The sequence below is a fragment of the Puntigrus tetrazona genome, chromosome 3 (genome assembly GCF_018831695.1).
Source record: "Puntigrus tetrazona isolate hp1 chromosome 3, ASM1883169v1, whole genome shotgun sequence".
Taxonomy (NCBI): domain Eukaryota; kingdom Metazoa; phylum Chordata; class Actinopteri; order Cypriniformes; family Cyprinidae; genus Puntigrus; species Puntigrus tetrazona.
This window is the reverse complement of record NC_056701.1, coordinates 19,708,544-19,724,884: the sequence shown is the minus strand read 5'-3', so window position 1 is coordinate 19,724,884 and position 16,341 is coordinate 19,708,544. Positions and strand designations below refer to the sequence as shown.

The window sequence follows — 16,341 nt, the reverse complement described above, 5'->3', positions numbered from 1 at the left end:
GCACAAGTGGTCTGAGCACTTTGTCTTTCCTGTGAGAATGGAATGAACTTGGGTTCGTAATTGGTGTGATTTTCTTTAGCAGTTTGTGCACCCTCACATTTTAAAATTATAAAACCATTTATAGTCTTTCTGTCCGGTCCTTTGTAAATGGTTTCTGATTACGTGACTTATTCAACCACTCTTCCTAACTGCATGTTTCTGAGAAAACTCAAGAGTTTGTATTTTTCTTCACAAACTAAAATAAGGCAGCAGTTCCCTTTGCGGTCTTCCGCTGTTAGACTCTTCAAGCTGTTAAGTTTTTTTCAGCAAGAATGGAACAATTATTTAAAATTCAAGGGACCAAATGTTAAGTTAAAACATCATGGAAGACATTAGAACCCAGCTTTTCAAAGCTGTTTTCCTGATTCTGAAGGTGAAATGTTCCCTGCTTCCACAGTGGTGTGAAGTATCAAGATGGCACATCACTGCCACAATGCAAGTGTGGACATGAATCAACATCCGCACTGTCATTTTTGCCAAATCTGAGCCATATTTACAATCACGTGTATGTAGAGAGAATACATTTTTATCACGTTTTTGACATAATACACAAAAAGCTTGTCTCAGCTTGGTGTCGATAAGAGTTGAGGCCTTCGTAAACTGCGACTACGAGTTATTCACTGTTTTAGTAATAGCTGGGGGTTAAATTGGGCCAGGGCCCATGAGCTCCACAGTAATGCCTCATTAACACCAGTAATACAAGTAAAAACATCTATAACCAGAAATTAACTAGGCTATGTAAACAGCAAAACGCAAATATTATTCTGATTTTATGACTAAGTAAGTGGCGAATGCATGTACTGACAGGAAAAGGCTGGGCTGCTGAGCCGAGGCTCAGAGAAAACAAAGCGCGACACTGAAGAAACTCAGCGTACTGCGGTGAAATTACGACTGTTTAATAGCTCTATAAACACTTTAATAAGTAGTTACGATATTATTTGGTCATATACATTTTAGGCTGAACCACAGTAATTTTGACATCGCCAACCAGTCGATTCATTCATGAGTGATTCATGTATAAACCATAGACACAAACAGCTGATGAATCTGCTGTTGAACGACTCATTGACTCACTCATTCAACGCTCACTACTGGTCAATGATCATTTCTTGTTTGTTTAAAAAAAAATATATATATATATATATATATATATATATATATATATATATATATATATATATATATATATATATATATATTTTTTTTTTTTTTTTTTTTTGTGTTTTCAGTGTAAATTATTTTTATGTAGGCCATATAATAGGGTAACTATTACATTGTAGTAGCCTAATTGAATTTATACAAGAATTTGAAATGAAAGAATTAATAGTGGAAAATGCCCTCAATAAGGTAAAAATAATTACATCGGATTAAATATAAAAAAACATGCATATTTATGTCACATCTGAAGAGATGATTGCTTAATGATATGGTAGATTACAATTCCCGGGAACCTGTTGTTCCGTAACTCGCACCCAAAAACATTTTCCCGTCTAACTTAACTTAAAAGGAAGTATCCTGCCCCCTCTTTTGGCCGAAACGGGTGAAGACCAGTCGAATGACTAGCAGCACCAGCAGTGGATCAATTGATTTAAATTGTCTGGACACTGTATAAGATCAAACCATCATTCCTCTCAGGAAAAAATGGTTAGGTCTATCGTTTCAGACTTGATTTATAAAAACAATTTACTGAAATTTACCGCCAGGCAGGAGCACACGTTTTATGTCTCTAATTGCAAAGAGAATATTGCCCGAGGAAAGAGTCATCTGTTGCTTGGAGACAGAAACCTGTGCTTAATAGAGCCATATATAGAAGAACGGTATGCCAGGTACAGCGCTGACAAAAGCCGAATTATAAGATATAGTCAGCTGACTGCTCTTTCACCAGCAGGTAGGCCTATTTATTCAGAATCAAACACATTTTGTCACTCGCAAAATTCATACGGTCTAATCTTTGTAGGACGTTGTTAAAAAACAAATAGCATCTCTAAACCCAAGCGCGTTTTGTGTTTATTAGCTTCATCAAAACTGCACAAGGTATAGGTTATCCTACGATATATTTAAGACCTGAATTAGGACTGGACTAATACGTATGTGTATATCAATATGTATATGTATATCAAGATAAATTGCCTATAAATACAGAATAATAGGCTAACTCTTGCACTTTCAGAATAGAAAATGCACAATTTAGGCTAGGCTACTTAATTTAATGAATCATTAAAGTCATGGTATAGTTTACATTTGGGAGGAGGGTTTTGTTAAACCTCAACTTCTGTTAAAAGCTATTTATTAACAACAACAACAAAAAAATGTTGTCTTAAGAAGCCTATTGTTTTTCTTATGAATTCTACCGTCTACCATGTTTATATTTTTAGAGCCACTTAGTGCCTTTTGTCTTGTCTTTTCTTTTTTTGAGGTAAAACAGCAACAGGCCTAGCTTATATTAGCAATTATTAGAAGTGGATCCTGAAGTCTTCTGGGATGGTCAAAGACACACTCTTCCTGTTAACTTCAGCTCTTTATCACGTTGGGTTCATTTTCTTGTCACTAAGTAAAAAACCTAATTCTAATGAATGAAATGTCGGAGCTTGACAGTCGCTTGATTTAAAAAAAAACAAAAAAAAACATTTACAACACAAGCATGTATTTTATAGAAACGCTATGCTTACAAAAGGATCGTGCATAACAGGAATTATCATAATAGTTTTTTTTCCTAAAAAAAAAATTGTTAAACTAAATAAATAGATAAATCTATACATCCAGTCACCGAGATGGATTTGTTCGTCTTTTCCCAGCAGATGTCGCTGAAACCCAACTTGTGAGTGAACCGAAAAGCAGGCGGTGTTTCGGTGTAGCTGTTCAGCGTCCCTCCTCTGCCAGCGGACGACAAGCTCACCTGTTCAAATTAATTTATATGTAAATGCTAAATATTGCATAGTGTTGAAGAGGGCTTCGGGTGATTGAATTGTGCTTCTTTGTGCTGCCGTTTCCCTAATGGGTTTTGCAATGTCAGATCTGTGAGGATCTCAGTGTCGCTTTCGATTCCTCATTCTGTGACCAGACACTGACAGGAAATAATACTCTTTTCACTCACATGCACATGACTTTCTTTCCCATTTTTGCTTTCCAGTAGTGTAGTCCTTAAATTTGATCTAAAATACTGCAATTAAATACTTTTAAAGTAATAAGCCTACTTGCAATTTCGTTTACCCTGCATGTCGAAAGAACTTGATATTATATTGGACGTTTTTTATTCAAATTATAATTATGTAGCACATTTACACTGGTTTTCTGAGTTGTAGCCTGTGAAATGGGTTTTTGGGTGATTTCAGGGTGGAGTCTGTGTTGAGATGTTTTGCTGTGAATCAGTGGAGGGTGGATGATTGAAACATGGCACACTTCCTGTCTCAGGATGTTTTCTTACCATTGCGGTAAGAAATTAATCGACTATATGATTTGCCTGAAGAGAGATCAAAGCGATATTTTTTTATCACCTTTGTTTTCTATGTGTCTCACTTAAATGAGCTGAGTGTACGGGTAGCACACAAAGAAGTAATGCTGGTGTTGATTTGCAATGGAAAGTGTTGCCATTTCAGCTGTGCATAGCTTTTACCTCCTCCTCGTCCTCCAAAAAAAAAAAAAAAGATTTCTTTTAAATAAGTTGTTTTAAGCAAGAACGTCTTGGAAGATCCAGTTATGGCATTTTGATTAAACGTTGTGAGGTCATAAATGTAAAAGAAATTGTTCACAGTACGATTGATAACGCGCATAAAAAAACAGATAGGGTGAGTTTTCATTTCACGCTGAGTTTAATTTCACGCTGTCCTCAATTGATGTGTGTTCATAAATGGTGGGACTATTAAAGCATATGCTTTTTACCTGATAACATATACATAGGGTTTTGCTTTGTACTAACATGTGCCAATTGCTAACCTATCATCTGTTACACAGCTTAGGCTTTTTATAAATACAACCATGGCCTTCTTGTACATCTTATGCATTTTAACTGTATCCAAACCAGCTGTGCAGCAAATGTAATTAAAAAGGAAATCACTGCTAATGTGTCAAAGATGTGTGAGACTTCGAAGGTTTTGACTAAATGACTAAAATCTAAATAAACTGGTAAAACCTGTATTGTTACAATTACCCTGCTCTCTATCGATGAGTTTTAATGGATCTCTCGACATGTCCTCTACTCTTTCTTCGCCCGCTGATAGATCAGGGTCTCCACGGCAGATGTCATTTAGTATCCAGCCCCTAAATATTATGCCAGATCCCGTCAGAAAATATCAGCCAGTCCAGGAACAGAACAACTAGTCAGTCAAGACAATGACAGAGAAAAACCAGAGAAGAGCAGAAGGAGTAGACGAAATGGTGATGGTAAAAGGAAAAATGAATAAGAAGTATAATAAATCAAGCGAATAAACAATAAAATACTTAATAAAATATAATGGTAAATAATCACTGATCAATCAATGATTATAAAATGATCGTTGTTTAAAAAAAAACACAACACATTTTGCACATGAGGATTTAAGGATCCTTTAATCATAAAGTCCTTCCAAAGAAAACTGTGGCCTGCTGGATTAATCTGTACTAAGTTTTCGCCCCATCAGAAATTGGTGGACGTCTGTCACAAACATACTGTTTTTCTCCCTTCATCGGCCTCTCTTCGGTAGAGTCCCACCAAGACAACCACGCCATTCAATAAACGGCTGCATTTCCAAGAGAACGCCTAATGAATCAGCGCGCTGCTCCTGATCCTGGGGGTGGAGCAAAGACGCTCTGGGGTCACGACAAGGCCGCTGTCCTCATTCAGAACTAGAGAAAAGAAAAAGCGGATGAAGGCAAAGCATTTTTCAGCCTTATTAGAACAGAAGGGCTTCATTGTGAAAGGAAACACAACGTCAAACTCCGGCCAGAAAACAGTTTTTCAGATATGGATTCCAGGCAGTGTTTTGATGGCATCAGCTGATTGCGCTGAGGGTATTATGAGCTTTTCCTCATCCATCACCCCGAAGTCTTAGTCTGACAATAAATAAATGATACCCTTGCATCATCTTCTAAAGCGCAAGAACTTCCGATCTCCTGGACGTCACGTGCCGTACAGTTTTGTAGGAGTATGTGCCAATGGCGCTCCGGTCAGCTGTTAATGACCTTGTTCTGAGTTATATTGCTCTTGTCTGGCCTTAATGCCCCGGCTCGGCGTTTGATTGCTGCAGTCTGGAAGTGATGAATCATGCTGTAATGGCTGCTCGGGCAGAGGAGCATACGATTTCTATCATGCCATCACCAGCTAATGTGATTTGGCTTTTCTGGAGGATATAATTTGACAGTATAATATTTCCCCTCTTTTTTTTTTTTGTCTGAGAGCTCTCAGTCGCCTATATGTGAGGTAGTGTGTTGGGTCTGGGATTTTCATTAAATCATTTTTAATGAATGCAGAAAGGTTTTTGTGAAGGTCAGATTCAGGGTCAGGGGACAGAGAAAATCCTTACCTCTGTGTAAACACAGCAGAGGTCAAATGAAAGTGTTTCAGAGTCCTCAGGATGAATCAAAACGTAATGCACATATCAGCATATATACAAGAATAAACACAAAAATAAATAAAATGCCACAAAATCTCAGATGTCTGGGGTAAAAAAATACAGTTTGCCATATATGGTAAAAAATTAAACATCATTTTATTGTAAAAGGCTGTCAAATGTACGACTTTCGCAAGTAAAAAAATTTTGTGTATAATACTGTATACATCCACATAAATCCCTTACATATGATGTTTTACATTACATATGATTTCATTTGAAGTATATATATATACACAGTTTGTTTTTTTCTTTTGGCATCAGTTATGGTGTATTGTGCTATTTTCATATTTCTTATTTTATGTTTATTGCATTGTTCTTTAGTGTCATGTTTTGACCTTGTGTATAACCCTGTGCACCCTCTATAGGCCACTCCATGGTGTGATCTATTTGAAATAGTTTTTACGTGTATATAGGCCTATAAACCCCTCAAAGAATTTTTTTGGGGGAAAAATCGGACAATCAATCAATAAATAAAAAATAAAAAGTGATTATAGCTGAGGCACCATTAAATCTGCGCTTCAAAAGTGCAATACACCTTTCCTGTATAAGCACCTAAAACTTTACGAACTTGCCTTTGACTTTAGGAGGCTGTGATAATTTTATAGCTTTATAATTGTAGTTATACTACACTTTATGTAGTCCTTTATTGTCCCGTGCAATTAGGCGTTTCTTTATAAGCCAAACTGCCTCTTTAAAAGGGGCAATTACTGGGTAATTTCATGGTGTACTTACGTAGCCTACCCCAGGCTGAGGCTTTGTGTTTGTTTATCACTCTGTTCCAGGCATGCTGGAAGTCGTAGAGTAACGTGTTTATGTAAATCTCCTCGTGTGTAAGGCTTTGTGGATAGTTTGCAAATCAAGTGGCACGACCCGACTCTCGAATGTGCCTTTATTCAGCGACAAGCATCCTCAGTCATCTTTGACAGGCCACGCGTGAGAGAAGCGACTGAATCCGTACTGACAATCCCTCCGTCACTGCTTTACAGGGCGTCTGGCAATCAAGGGACAGAACGAGGCTAATTGGCCCTCATAACCCTGTATTATCTCGGTAGTTACGGACGCCCACCGGCAGAGCACGGCGCGAGCGCCATCTGTGCGCTTTATTTTCTCCTAGTGGCGACGAGGGGTGAGAGGGAGAGAGGGAGGAGAGGAGAGGAGAGGGGAGTTTGAATCTCTCCGCCCGCACAATCTATTCACCTTCTCGGCTGGCAGAAAACGTGCGGTGCCTTCTCCGTTCATGGATTTTACGGTTTCGCTCGGACGCACGAGACTCCGGTGGCTGTTTGTCTCGCCGTGGGCTCTTAAAATCACAGGCGCACTCACTTCGATGGTGAGTTTTTCGGCGTAGCTAACGGCAGAGCGCGCGATGGCTGAGCCGCAGGCTTCGGAATCCGTGGCGGGACCCTTGCACGAGCTCGTCTCCGAGGAGACCACTCCGACCCGGGACGCGGCGGCGGCGGCGGCGGCGGCGCTGGGCATCAGCGAAACCTACCAGACATACCTGGACGTGTCGGCGGCTGGACACCCGGTGTACGGGGCCGAGGGGGTGTACTCTAACGGACGTTACAGGGAGCACAGCAGCCCGAGGGTCGGCGCCCGGAACCGCGACAGCTCTGCGGAGAGGTGCACCGGCACCGGGAATCCACCTTGCGGTATTATGAAGGTGAGTGAGTGTCATCACTTTGTTATTGACTGAGGACTTTCAGAGCTCTGCAGCGATGCAAATGCCCGTGCTACCGTCCTCTGCTCTGCAAACACACTATGTAGCATTACTATTCCTGTTTCGTGTGTCTTCCCCTGTTTTGGACACGTTGTCTCAAAACCAAGATGTATTCTAGATACCTAGAACATCTCATGGACATCTTGTGCCCAATACGATCCTCAGCAACATTTTTACAGCCAGACCTGGAGAAATAAATCAGATAACAGCAAATAAAACAATGTACATATTTCCAATTAATTTTAATTATTATTTGTGACATTGATATATATGATATATATATGTATATATATATTATATCCAAGCCTAAAAGAGAATAAAAGTCTCTTTTGTTTATTTTTCAAACAAAATAATTTTTTTTTTTGTATAATATATATATAAACCATATGATCCGCATCATACATAATGTATGCATATATATATATATATATATATATATATATATATATATATATATATATATATATATGTATATATGTGTGTGTGTGTGTGTGTGTGTGTGTGTCTAAATAAGAATATGCCACACATTAGTGTGCTGATGCTGAGGCATCTCACCAGTTTGTGGATAGTCATAGCATTTAAATTAGAATTGCATCATTATGTTTGACAGTGCGGTGCGAGCTAAAACTTCAGCGCTTGAAGGACAGCTGTCAAGTGGTATTTTAAGTTGAAATGTTATTTGTTTTCGTATGCAGAGGGTCTAAAATGCACAACTGTTTGAATTTAAATGGATGTTGCTACAAAAGAAAGGCTTTGGGTCAATGAATCTATACAATTGATCGGGTGACATTTGGTGACACAGTCAACAACAGATGATGAAGTGGTTGAACTCCCAAACAACAGCCCTGTTATGCACTTTGACTAATTACTTATCCTGTCTTAAACCAAAAGATTGCCCTTTATGTTAAAGAAGAGATACGAGGGAAAAGGAAAAGACTAAGACAGTTTGAGGACAGCCCGAGATACCAAGAAACGACGTCACCCCTTAAGTTTTAAAGCAGGGTCTGTTTTCCTCTGTGTCGCTGTGGGTCAGTGCTGCTGTCTGAGATGAACCAGGAGCCGAACGTCAAAATTGTCATTGGGTTGATTCACTTTGCTTAGCAACTGACACAAAACAGCATGCTACTCTCCCATTCCCTTACTTTATTGAATTCCTATGTGACTGTGTGGGTGTCTTGGCACCCACGAGGGGACTAGTATGACAGAGAAACGAGCGAAACACTCAACGTGCCGACATCTGAGCACTCAAAGTAGACTTGGTGTGTATTTGCGGTGCTTGTGTAGAAGATTTAGCAGACTGGAAGTAAACAAGCATTCAGTATTTGCTCAAGACACCCGTTAAAGAGAATCTAAGTGTCATTACATAGGCTATCAACTTTCACATACTTGAATCTCCATTACCCAGTTGTTAGAAATCGACTATGTGTCTAAAAGGCACAGGGCTTGCTTTGGCTGTGCTGTTTTGCTCAGGAATACCAGGCAGTTCTCTTTTTGTCAGATCTGTTTCACCCCTCGTTTGCGGGTGATTTTCCATCTGTGATTATAGATTGCAGAGAGTGCTTCCAGGTGTCATGAAATACGCTGATCTGTTATCTGTTAAAAAGTGACCGTGTAGCAGAATTTCATCCTCAGCTACAACTCTGTTAAGGTAAACTTGCTACAACATGTCCCTCAGTCAAAGGGCCCAGGGCCAGAGCAATACAGAGCCCACAATCTGCTTTCTTTCTCCTCACCTGTGTCTTAGTCTTGTCTTCTTGTATTTTTAAGTCCCAAGGTTTTTGCTTTCTTCTCACTAGCAAAATGGGATTAGGCTAGGATAACCTTTGAGGGAAGTTATCTTTACCAAAGGCCTGTTCACACCAATAACTACGTTTTTCTGTTGTGTGCAGCCGTTTTGTCATCTGTGTACATTCTGATATGTAAAATTAAATTTAGGTAATGAAGAGTATGCTGTGCTTTTTACACATTTGAGTCGTTTTTATTTTGTCTTAATGCTTGTTATTTCGTTATTATTTAATCACTGACTGTTCACTTGTATTAAGTTAGCTGGAGTTTTCTTTTTTAAAATTTAGGCTAGTATTAGTTTTTTGTGATATTGACACCGGTGAGATGAGTTCTGAAATTTGTATAATGTCAGAGCAATAAAATAAATAAATAAATAAATTCATAGTTATCGTCCTTGGCGGGAACAGGACTGTTGAGGTTGATCAAGAAGGCAGCATCCCTCAAGAATAATACAGCTATATATCTCTACAGTCACAAATGTGTCATGCGTTTGTTAAATCACAGCTCAGAAAACCTGCTTTCATGACATTTCTGCTAGTAATCAATTTACCATCTTGCTTATGATTTTATATTGCCACCCAGAGAATAGCGGTGGGTGATTTTCATCAATAGTACGCAGCAAAAAGGAGAAAGTGAAAGGGAGAGGCTTGCGTGTGGGTTGTTGTGCGTTTGGTTGAGTGAACACAGGAGCGTTTAATCAAATCAGATGCTGTTAAACCGAGCAAATGTCATTGACAAATGGAAAAATATCTAGACTCGGTAGCAACGTGCACGCCTCTGCATATTAGGAAACAACAGGTGAAGTCAGGCCACGGTGTACTAACAAATCTGACATTTTCTGATTATGTTATTATAAATCGCACACCTAGTGTTTATGTAATTGAGTTGGTGTCGAGCAGGCATTAATTATGACATTGATAAGTGACTGGCTTATTACTGTATAGCAGCCTTAGGCTGTAGTTTATATTGTTGACATTTGCTGATGTACCTGTACATACACTTCCTGTAGGTGAGGAAATCACAAATGTGTCTAATGTCTTAATTGTGCAACAATGGGAATAATCAAAGATCTTTGTTGGCATCTCATGTTTCCAGGGTTTTGTGCTGAGAAAATGTTCCCTCATAATTAATTTCACAAGTGTCTCTTCTAGAGTTTCAGAAGAGATCTCAAAAATGCAACACACTTGCCAAGAAACAGAAGTCTCGAACTCATATCATATCTGTATGAATTCAATAAAATTCTCATCACATTCTTTCAGTATTTTATTTGTTTGTTTAATTATTTATTACACATTTACTGTGCGCTTCAGTGCTGTTTTAGTATTATTTACACATTATGTTTTTATTATCTTGAATTACCTTCATTGTAATATTTTTATTTGTATTTGGGGGGGTCTGGGGGTTAATTTATTTTTAATTCTGATGTAGCTTAATGTTATTCAGTGTATATCATGGTGCATAGTGCATATCAAGGCACTGTTTATGTATTATGCTTTCTTTTATATTCAGCTTTATTGTCATAAATTTTTAATAGTTTTAGTTTAGATTAGTTTAGTTTGTGTGTGTGTGTGTGTGTGTTTGGTATAATCAGGCTTTCACTTTTTTGCATTTTTTCCATTTACACTTTTGACTAAATTCCAGTTCTGAGAATAGATGCACTGCTGGTATAAACAGTCCACTCAAATCCATGCTGCATCATTGATTTTCTTCAGTGTGGTAATGGATTTGGGCCACAGACAGCTCTCCCTTTGGTCTCATCTGGGGAGAAAGGCTCAGGTCGGCCGTATGGATGTTTGGAGATTAGAATGACTGGAGGAATATGCGCATTGGAGAAATGGCCCTGGGCTGAATCTGAAGTGAGTTTGCTGAGGTGGTCAATGGGGCTATTTCGCTCAGAGTACCACCTAGTCTGTTCTGCGCATAATGGGGTTTGACTTCAGTGTTGTTACGCTGTCTCTGTTCATGTTCATTGTAGGTAAAGTGTCAATATGAAAGTGACATTTGGAAGACACACACATAGATGCCGAATAAGAGTATGCTGGGAATCTGGGTCACTGGTCTCTGGAGTTCACACATACGCTTTAGTGGAGACATCAGATGCACTCAGGCTTTCTGCAAGTGCGTGAAGCTTTGTCTAGTCATGGATTTTCGTGATCAAACATATTTGATGTTTGAGGGGGTCTCTATGTTAGTCTTGTTATCATAATCTGTGTGCAAGTTTAGAGGGTTGTGTGTGAAGGACGCAGTATGTGCCCACAATTACATTTTGCTGTCACCAGGCCCCCAAAAGTTGCCAGAGGGACGTGTTCACTTGTCAGTGTTACATAACACCTTAACCTTGGACAGCAGTCCTGCCAGTGTGAATGTGTGCATAATTGTGTGTGTGTGTGTGTGTGTGTGTGCGTGTGTAAAAAAGGCAACTGACATATAGTGTATTCCATCAAATTTTATATATACAGATTTTTCTAATTCTTTTCAAATTATCATGTGCGCAAAAGACCTTCTAGAGAGACTACAAGAAATATAATTATGCTTAAAACTCAAAAATATTCTAACTTTTAGATTTTTTAAATATATGCACTTTAAATGTTTTGCATCTGTAAGATTTTTTTCAATAATAATACTATATGGTATACTAATAGTAATACTTTTTAATTGGCAAGTAAGAATTAAATCGATCAAAAGTGTGAGTGTTTAAAACATTCCAAAAGATTTCAAATAAATGCTGCTTCTTTTGAATTTTCTGTTCATCAAAAATAACAAATAATAATAAAAAAATAATGGTTTGCACAAAAATATTAAGTGTCACTAAAATGTTGTCTGTTCTGTTCTCGCATGTTTCTCTTTTATGTATCATTAGCATGCCCGTTTTTTTTTTTCTTTTTAAGAGACAGACAGAGAAGCAAAGTGCATCTGTGAGTCTGTTGTTCATGGTGTGAAATCTGTGCATACTTTCTCTTCTTTTCCCCCGAAATGACCTCATGTGTACCAGATTGTGGCTGGGACCCTTCTTTCTTTCTCTTTTCCTCCTCTCACCTCCCCCCACGATGTGTTTTTCCCCTCACCCCCTCTCAGGAAGTGGCTCTGTCATCCAAAAGCTGTAGGTTCAGTCCAGTATCCCAGAAGCCAGTGAGGCTGTGATGAAACTGGATACTCATCTAGCTGGAGCGAGAGTGGGAGACAGCCTCCCAATGACACTGTTTTTCTCACTCATAATTCATCTGGTGTGTGTTAGATGTTGTTCTGGAGAACTAGCGTCATGCCAAAACAAAGCCACCTCCCATGCTGACAAAAACAGACTATAATCAGCCTAAAGTGGCTTTGATGGTCTAGCCAGTCCCATAGTCTCAGCTATCCAAGCTGCTGAGGCACAATGAACCCACCAAACCAGACCAGCGATCATTTTTTCATGTTATGGGAAATATTAAAATAAATACTTTTTTTATTTAAATACATTAAAATAAAGTTAAAATCAGTCTTTTAAATGCTACAAGTGAACAACAGCATTAAAACTGTTATGTGTGCGTTATACTGTACAAGCAATCGTTAGTATATATTCGGTATGCGATTATTTAAAGGCATAGTTCACCCAAAAATTTTAATTTTGTCATTAATAAGCCACCGTCATGTTGTTCCAAAATCGTAAGACCTTCGTTCATCTTCAGAACACAAATGAAGATATTTTTGATGAAATACAAAAGCTTTCAGGCCCTCCATAGACAGCAACATAACTGACACATTCAAGGCCGAGAAACATGGTAAGGACACTTTGTTAACGTGTCAGAAGAGAAGAAACTGTTGAATGAAGTTGTTTTTGTTTTTTTTGCACACTAGAAGTATTCAGATAGCTTTGTAAAATTGAGGTTGAACCACTAATGTCACATGTACTATTGTATCAATGTCCTTAACACCTTTCTGGGCCTTAAATGTAAACGTTGCAGTTATCAAGGGTCAGAAAGCTCTCGGATTTCATTGTAAACATCTTAATATGTGTTCCGCACATGAATGAAAGTCTTACGAGTTTAATGACAGAGCTGGAATTTTTTTGGGGAGCTATTTCTTTAAGACATAGTGCACAAGACATTTTTCTAATCTTGTGTGGGACTGTATGGATAGCATGAAAAGTAATACAGTCAGCAGCTGTTGTTTTGAATTTAGTTAAGATGGTTTCAAAGTTATTGCAGAGTAATTTAGCCCTAATTTGAAGCTGCACAGGAGGTTCATTCAACAGCACGAGCGCTCAGAGTTATTTTACACTCCGTCCTGCCTGCTTTATTTCTGTTCCCATCTTTGTTTCTTAGGAAATGCAGGTAGATGAGATATCGGCTCTCCGGTGTAAACTCATACTGATCTTTGTGTGCTTATTTCATGCATGCACGACTGAAAGGTAATTCAAGAAAGCCGTTTTTCCCTTTTTCGAGCCTGTCCTCTTTTTCCCTGGCCCTCCTGGCAGCAGGTAAGGCAGCTGGCGGCAGGCCCAGTTTGTGGCACTTTTTCATCGACTCTGATCCTCTGTGTGAAGCTCAGTATATCACATGCTACAAATTACCACAGTGCCTTCATTGAAAAGGCAGGGACTGTTTACATCTATTGTAAGTCTATTGGACTGACCACACATCTGTCATCTCCTCAACCAGCCGACTGCGCCGGGTTTCACATAGACGGAGACAGTGGGATTTCACCAATGCATTCCAGTCATGAAGACTGAGGTCAGTCAGTATAGAGCAGAAATAGAATCTGATTAGTTCAGCAAAGTCATAAAAAAGACCCTTATCTATGGCAGTGTTGTAAGTGTAGTTATAGGCTTGTTTTTTCAGTCAGAAAATCTGAGTATAAAATTCAGTAAATCATTAATCAACCTCATACATGCATACATAATTATATCCATCCATCAAGTTTTGTGAGCAGAAAGTCAGATGTCATTAAATAGTGAGAAAACATGATGACAGACAGAGAGTCCCTAGAAAGGGATCACATTTATCCTCTTTCATTAAATCCCTGCTAATGTTCCGTCTGATTGGTTTGTTTACTTTGGTTTGTCAGTGCATCTGCATTTTCTCTCATTTCATCCCCGTCATTCTGTCACATGATGAAGTCTTGCCTGGATGAGGAGTGCATGAGGCATGGAGGAAGTTGGCTGGCTTTCAAAAAGGAAAAAAAAACAGGAAATGAGAGTAGTTATCAGCACATTGCAGGTCATGTTTCGGCACTGTATGTGTTTGTGGTTGTCACATGCATGGGAAATCAATGTATCTTTGCCCGTAGGCTACTTGTAGAGCTATGTTTAATTTATGTCTTCATTTACATTGAAGAAGATGGTTCTTGAAAATCACATCACTGCTTAACTGAAACATTAAAGCAGTAGTTCACCCCAAAGTGGATTTACTACCCCTCATGTTCTTGTACATTTCTAAATGTTTAAAGAGGGATGTAGACTGTGATTCATATGGTTGAAAATACAACGAAAATTAATTTTTTCAGCAATATGTTTTCAAGAGGTGCTGTGAATTACATATTGGTTTGATGCATGTCAGTGCTTCCTTACTGTGTGAATACAACTCAAGCCATTAATGTGTGATTTAAAAAACGTGTCAGAAAGATTTACAAAACAAAATTCAAAACTCAAAAGTCACTTGTGACTTGCTTAGAGCTGAGTTCACAACTAACTCCCTTACTGAACCATGAGTCATTTTTGGCCATGTCCGTTTCGAAATGAATCATTGTGTTTGACAACTAAAGGATTTTGGCTCCTAAATATTTTATGTTCTGAGTCTATTGCTCTCTACTCATTTTTTAAGCCTGAAGCCATGATTAAAGGCATAGTTCATCCAAAAATGGAAACTCTTGTCATTTACTCACCCGCGTGTCATAGTACTGAAGAAAAAGTAAAGTAGGGATCTAGGCTGTGAATAAAATTGTTGCAAATGCAAAAAATCATTGCTATGTGTGATCCTGTGAGGTGGCATTAATGTTTAGAGCACATGCCAGTGTTTTCCAAATGTATGAAAACAGCAGGTGTCTGATTCCAACAAATGAATATAATGAACTGATTCTTTGAATCCGACTCACTGAATCTGCTCATCCTCAGAGTCGAGGAAGATTCACAAAAAAAACTCAAACTTGCTCACGTCTGATTCAATGTGAATCACTGCATTTGGCAACTAAAGTCATTTGGCTCCTAAATATTTCATCTTCAGAGCCAATTACTCACTGACTTTTTTTAGTCTGGAACTCTGATTAAAAGGAAAGTTCACCCAAAAATGAAAGCTGTCGTTGTGTACTTGTTCCAAACCCTTATAAATGTGTTCAGAGGAACAAAGAAAATATTTAGCAGTCGGTCTCAACTTGCAAGGATCTAAATTTATTTTCCCTTAACTGATTACCCAGCATGCATACACACATGTGGCTGAATTCTGACTGCAGACAGATCAGTAGCTGCAGGGTGAGTTTGTCTTTGCTTTGCTAGACTCTTGGCTCTGCACCCTAAAGACACTTGTTCCCACAGGGTAGAGTAAAGAACAGCAGGAACACTCAAACACTCTTTAAAAGTCCAGAAGACACAATCTTGACAGTACGCCAGCCCTCTCAGCCAGGCGTCTGGATCAGATTCAGACTGAGCGGCCACTGAGTGAGGTTGTGATGGGAAGACTGATCTCAGAACAGACCTGCAGGTTTTTAACAATACCTCAACATGTCTTCCCTGTTTATGTATGTGCTAATATATGTTGCAGCTGGCACTGTGCTGGAGCATTGCATGTTCTCACGTTAGTTATATTCAGCAAACATAAAGACTTTTTATGTTTTATTATGCATGCTTTTATTAGTAATACATTTGCCCTCTCCTCTTGTGTTTGCAGGCTGTGTGACGATCATACTCAGTTGTTCTGCTGTTATATAAATGTTTCCCAAAACAGTCCAGTCTAGTTTTGCTCTCTTTTTTGAACTAAAAAAAGACATCCGTCAGAGCAGTAAACAACTAATGAGATTAAAAAAAACACCTGAAGGTGGTTCAAACTTCAAAACACCTTGAAACAAGGCAGCATGTAACCGAGAGATGAGAAAACACACAAACCTACTGGAAATATTTTTAAATTCAAAATATTAAAAGGTTTATTAGGAAAAAAAAGGACCGATAATGCAAAGTGCATGTGTGAGTTTGTGTGTTGTAAAGAAATTGTGACATTTACTCAGCAAGGTAACATTAGATTG

At 38.5% G+C, this 16,341-nt stretch overlaps 1 protein-coding gene across 1 annotated transcript in view; it reads left to right on the top strand.

The window, feature by feature from the left end:
- The first annotated feature begins 6,713 nt into the window (after positions 1-6,713).
- The window catches only part of plcl5 (phospholipase C like 5), a 53,558-nt gene continuing 43,930 nt past the window's right edge, over positions 6,714-16,341 (top strand). Inside the window, exon 1 of the mRNA XM_043234962.1 lies at positions 6,714-7,290. Within this exon, the coding sequence (XP_043090897.1) occupies positions 6,994-7,290 (297 nt within the window). The 5' untranslated portion in view covers positions 6,714-6,993. The remainder of the gene's footprint in view (positions 7,291-16,341) is intronic.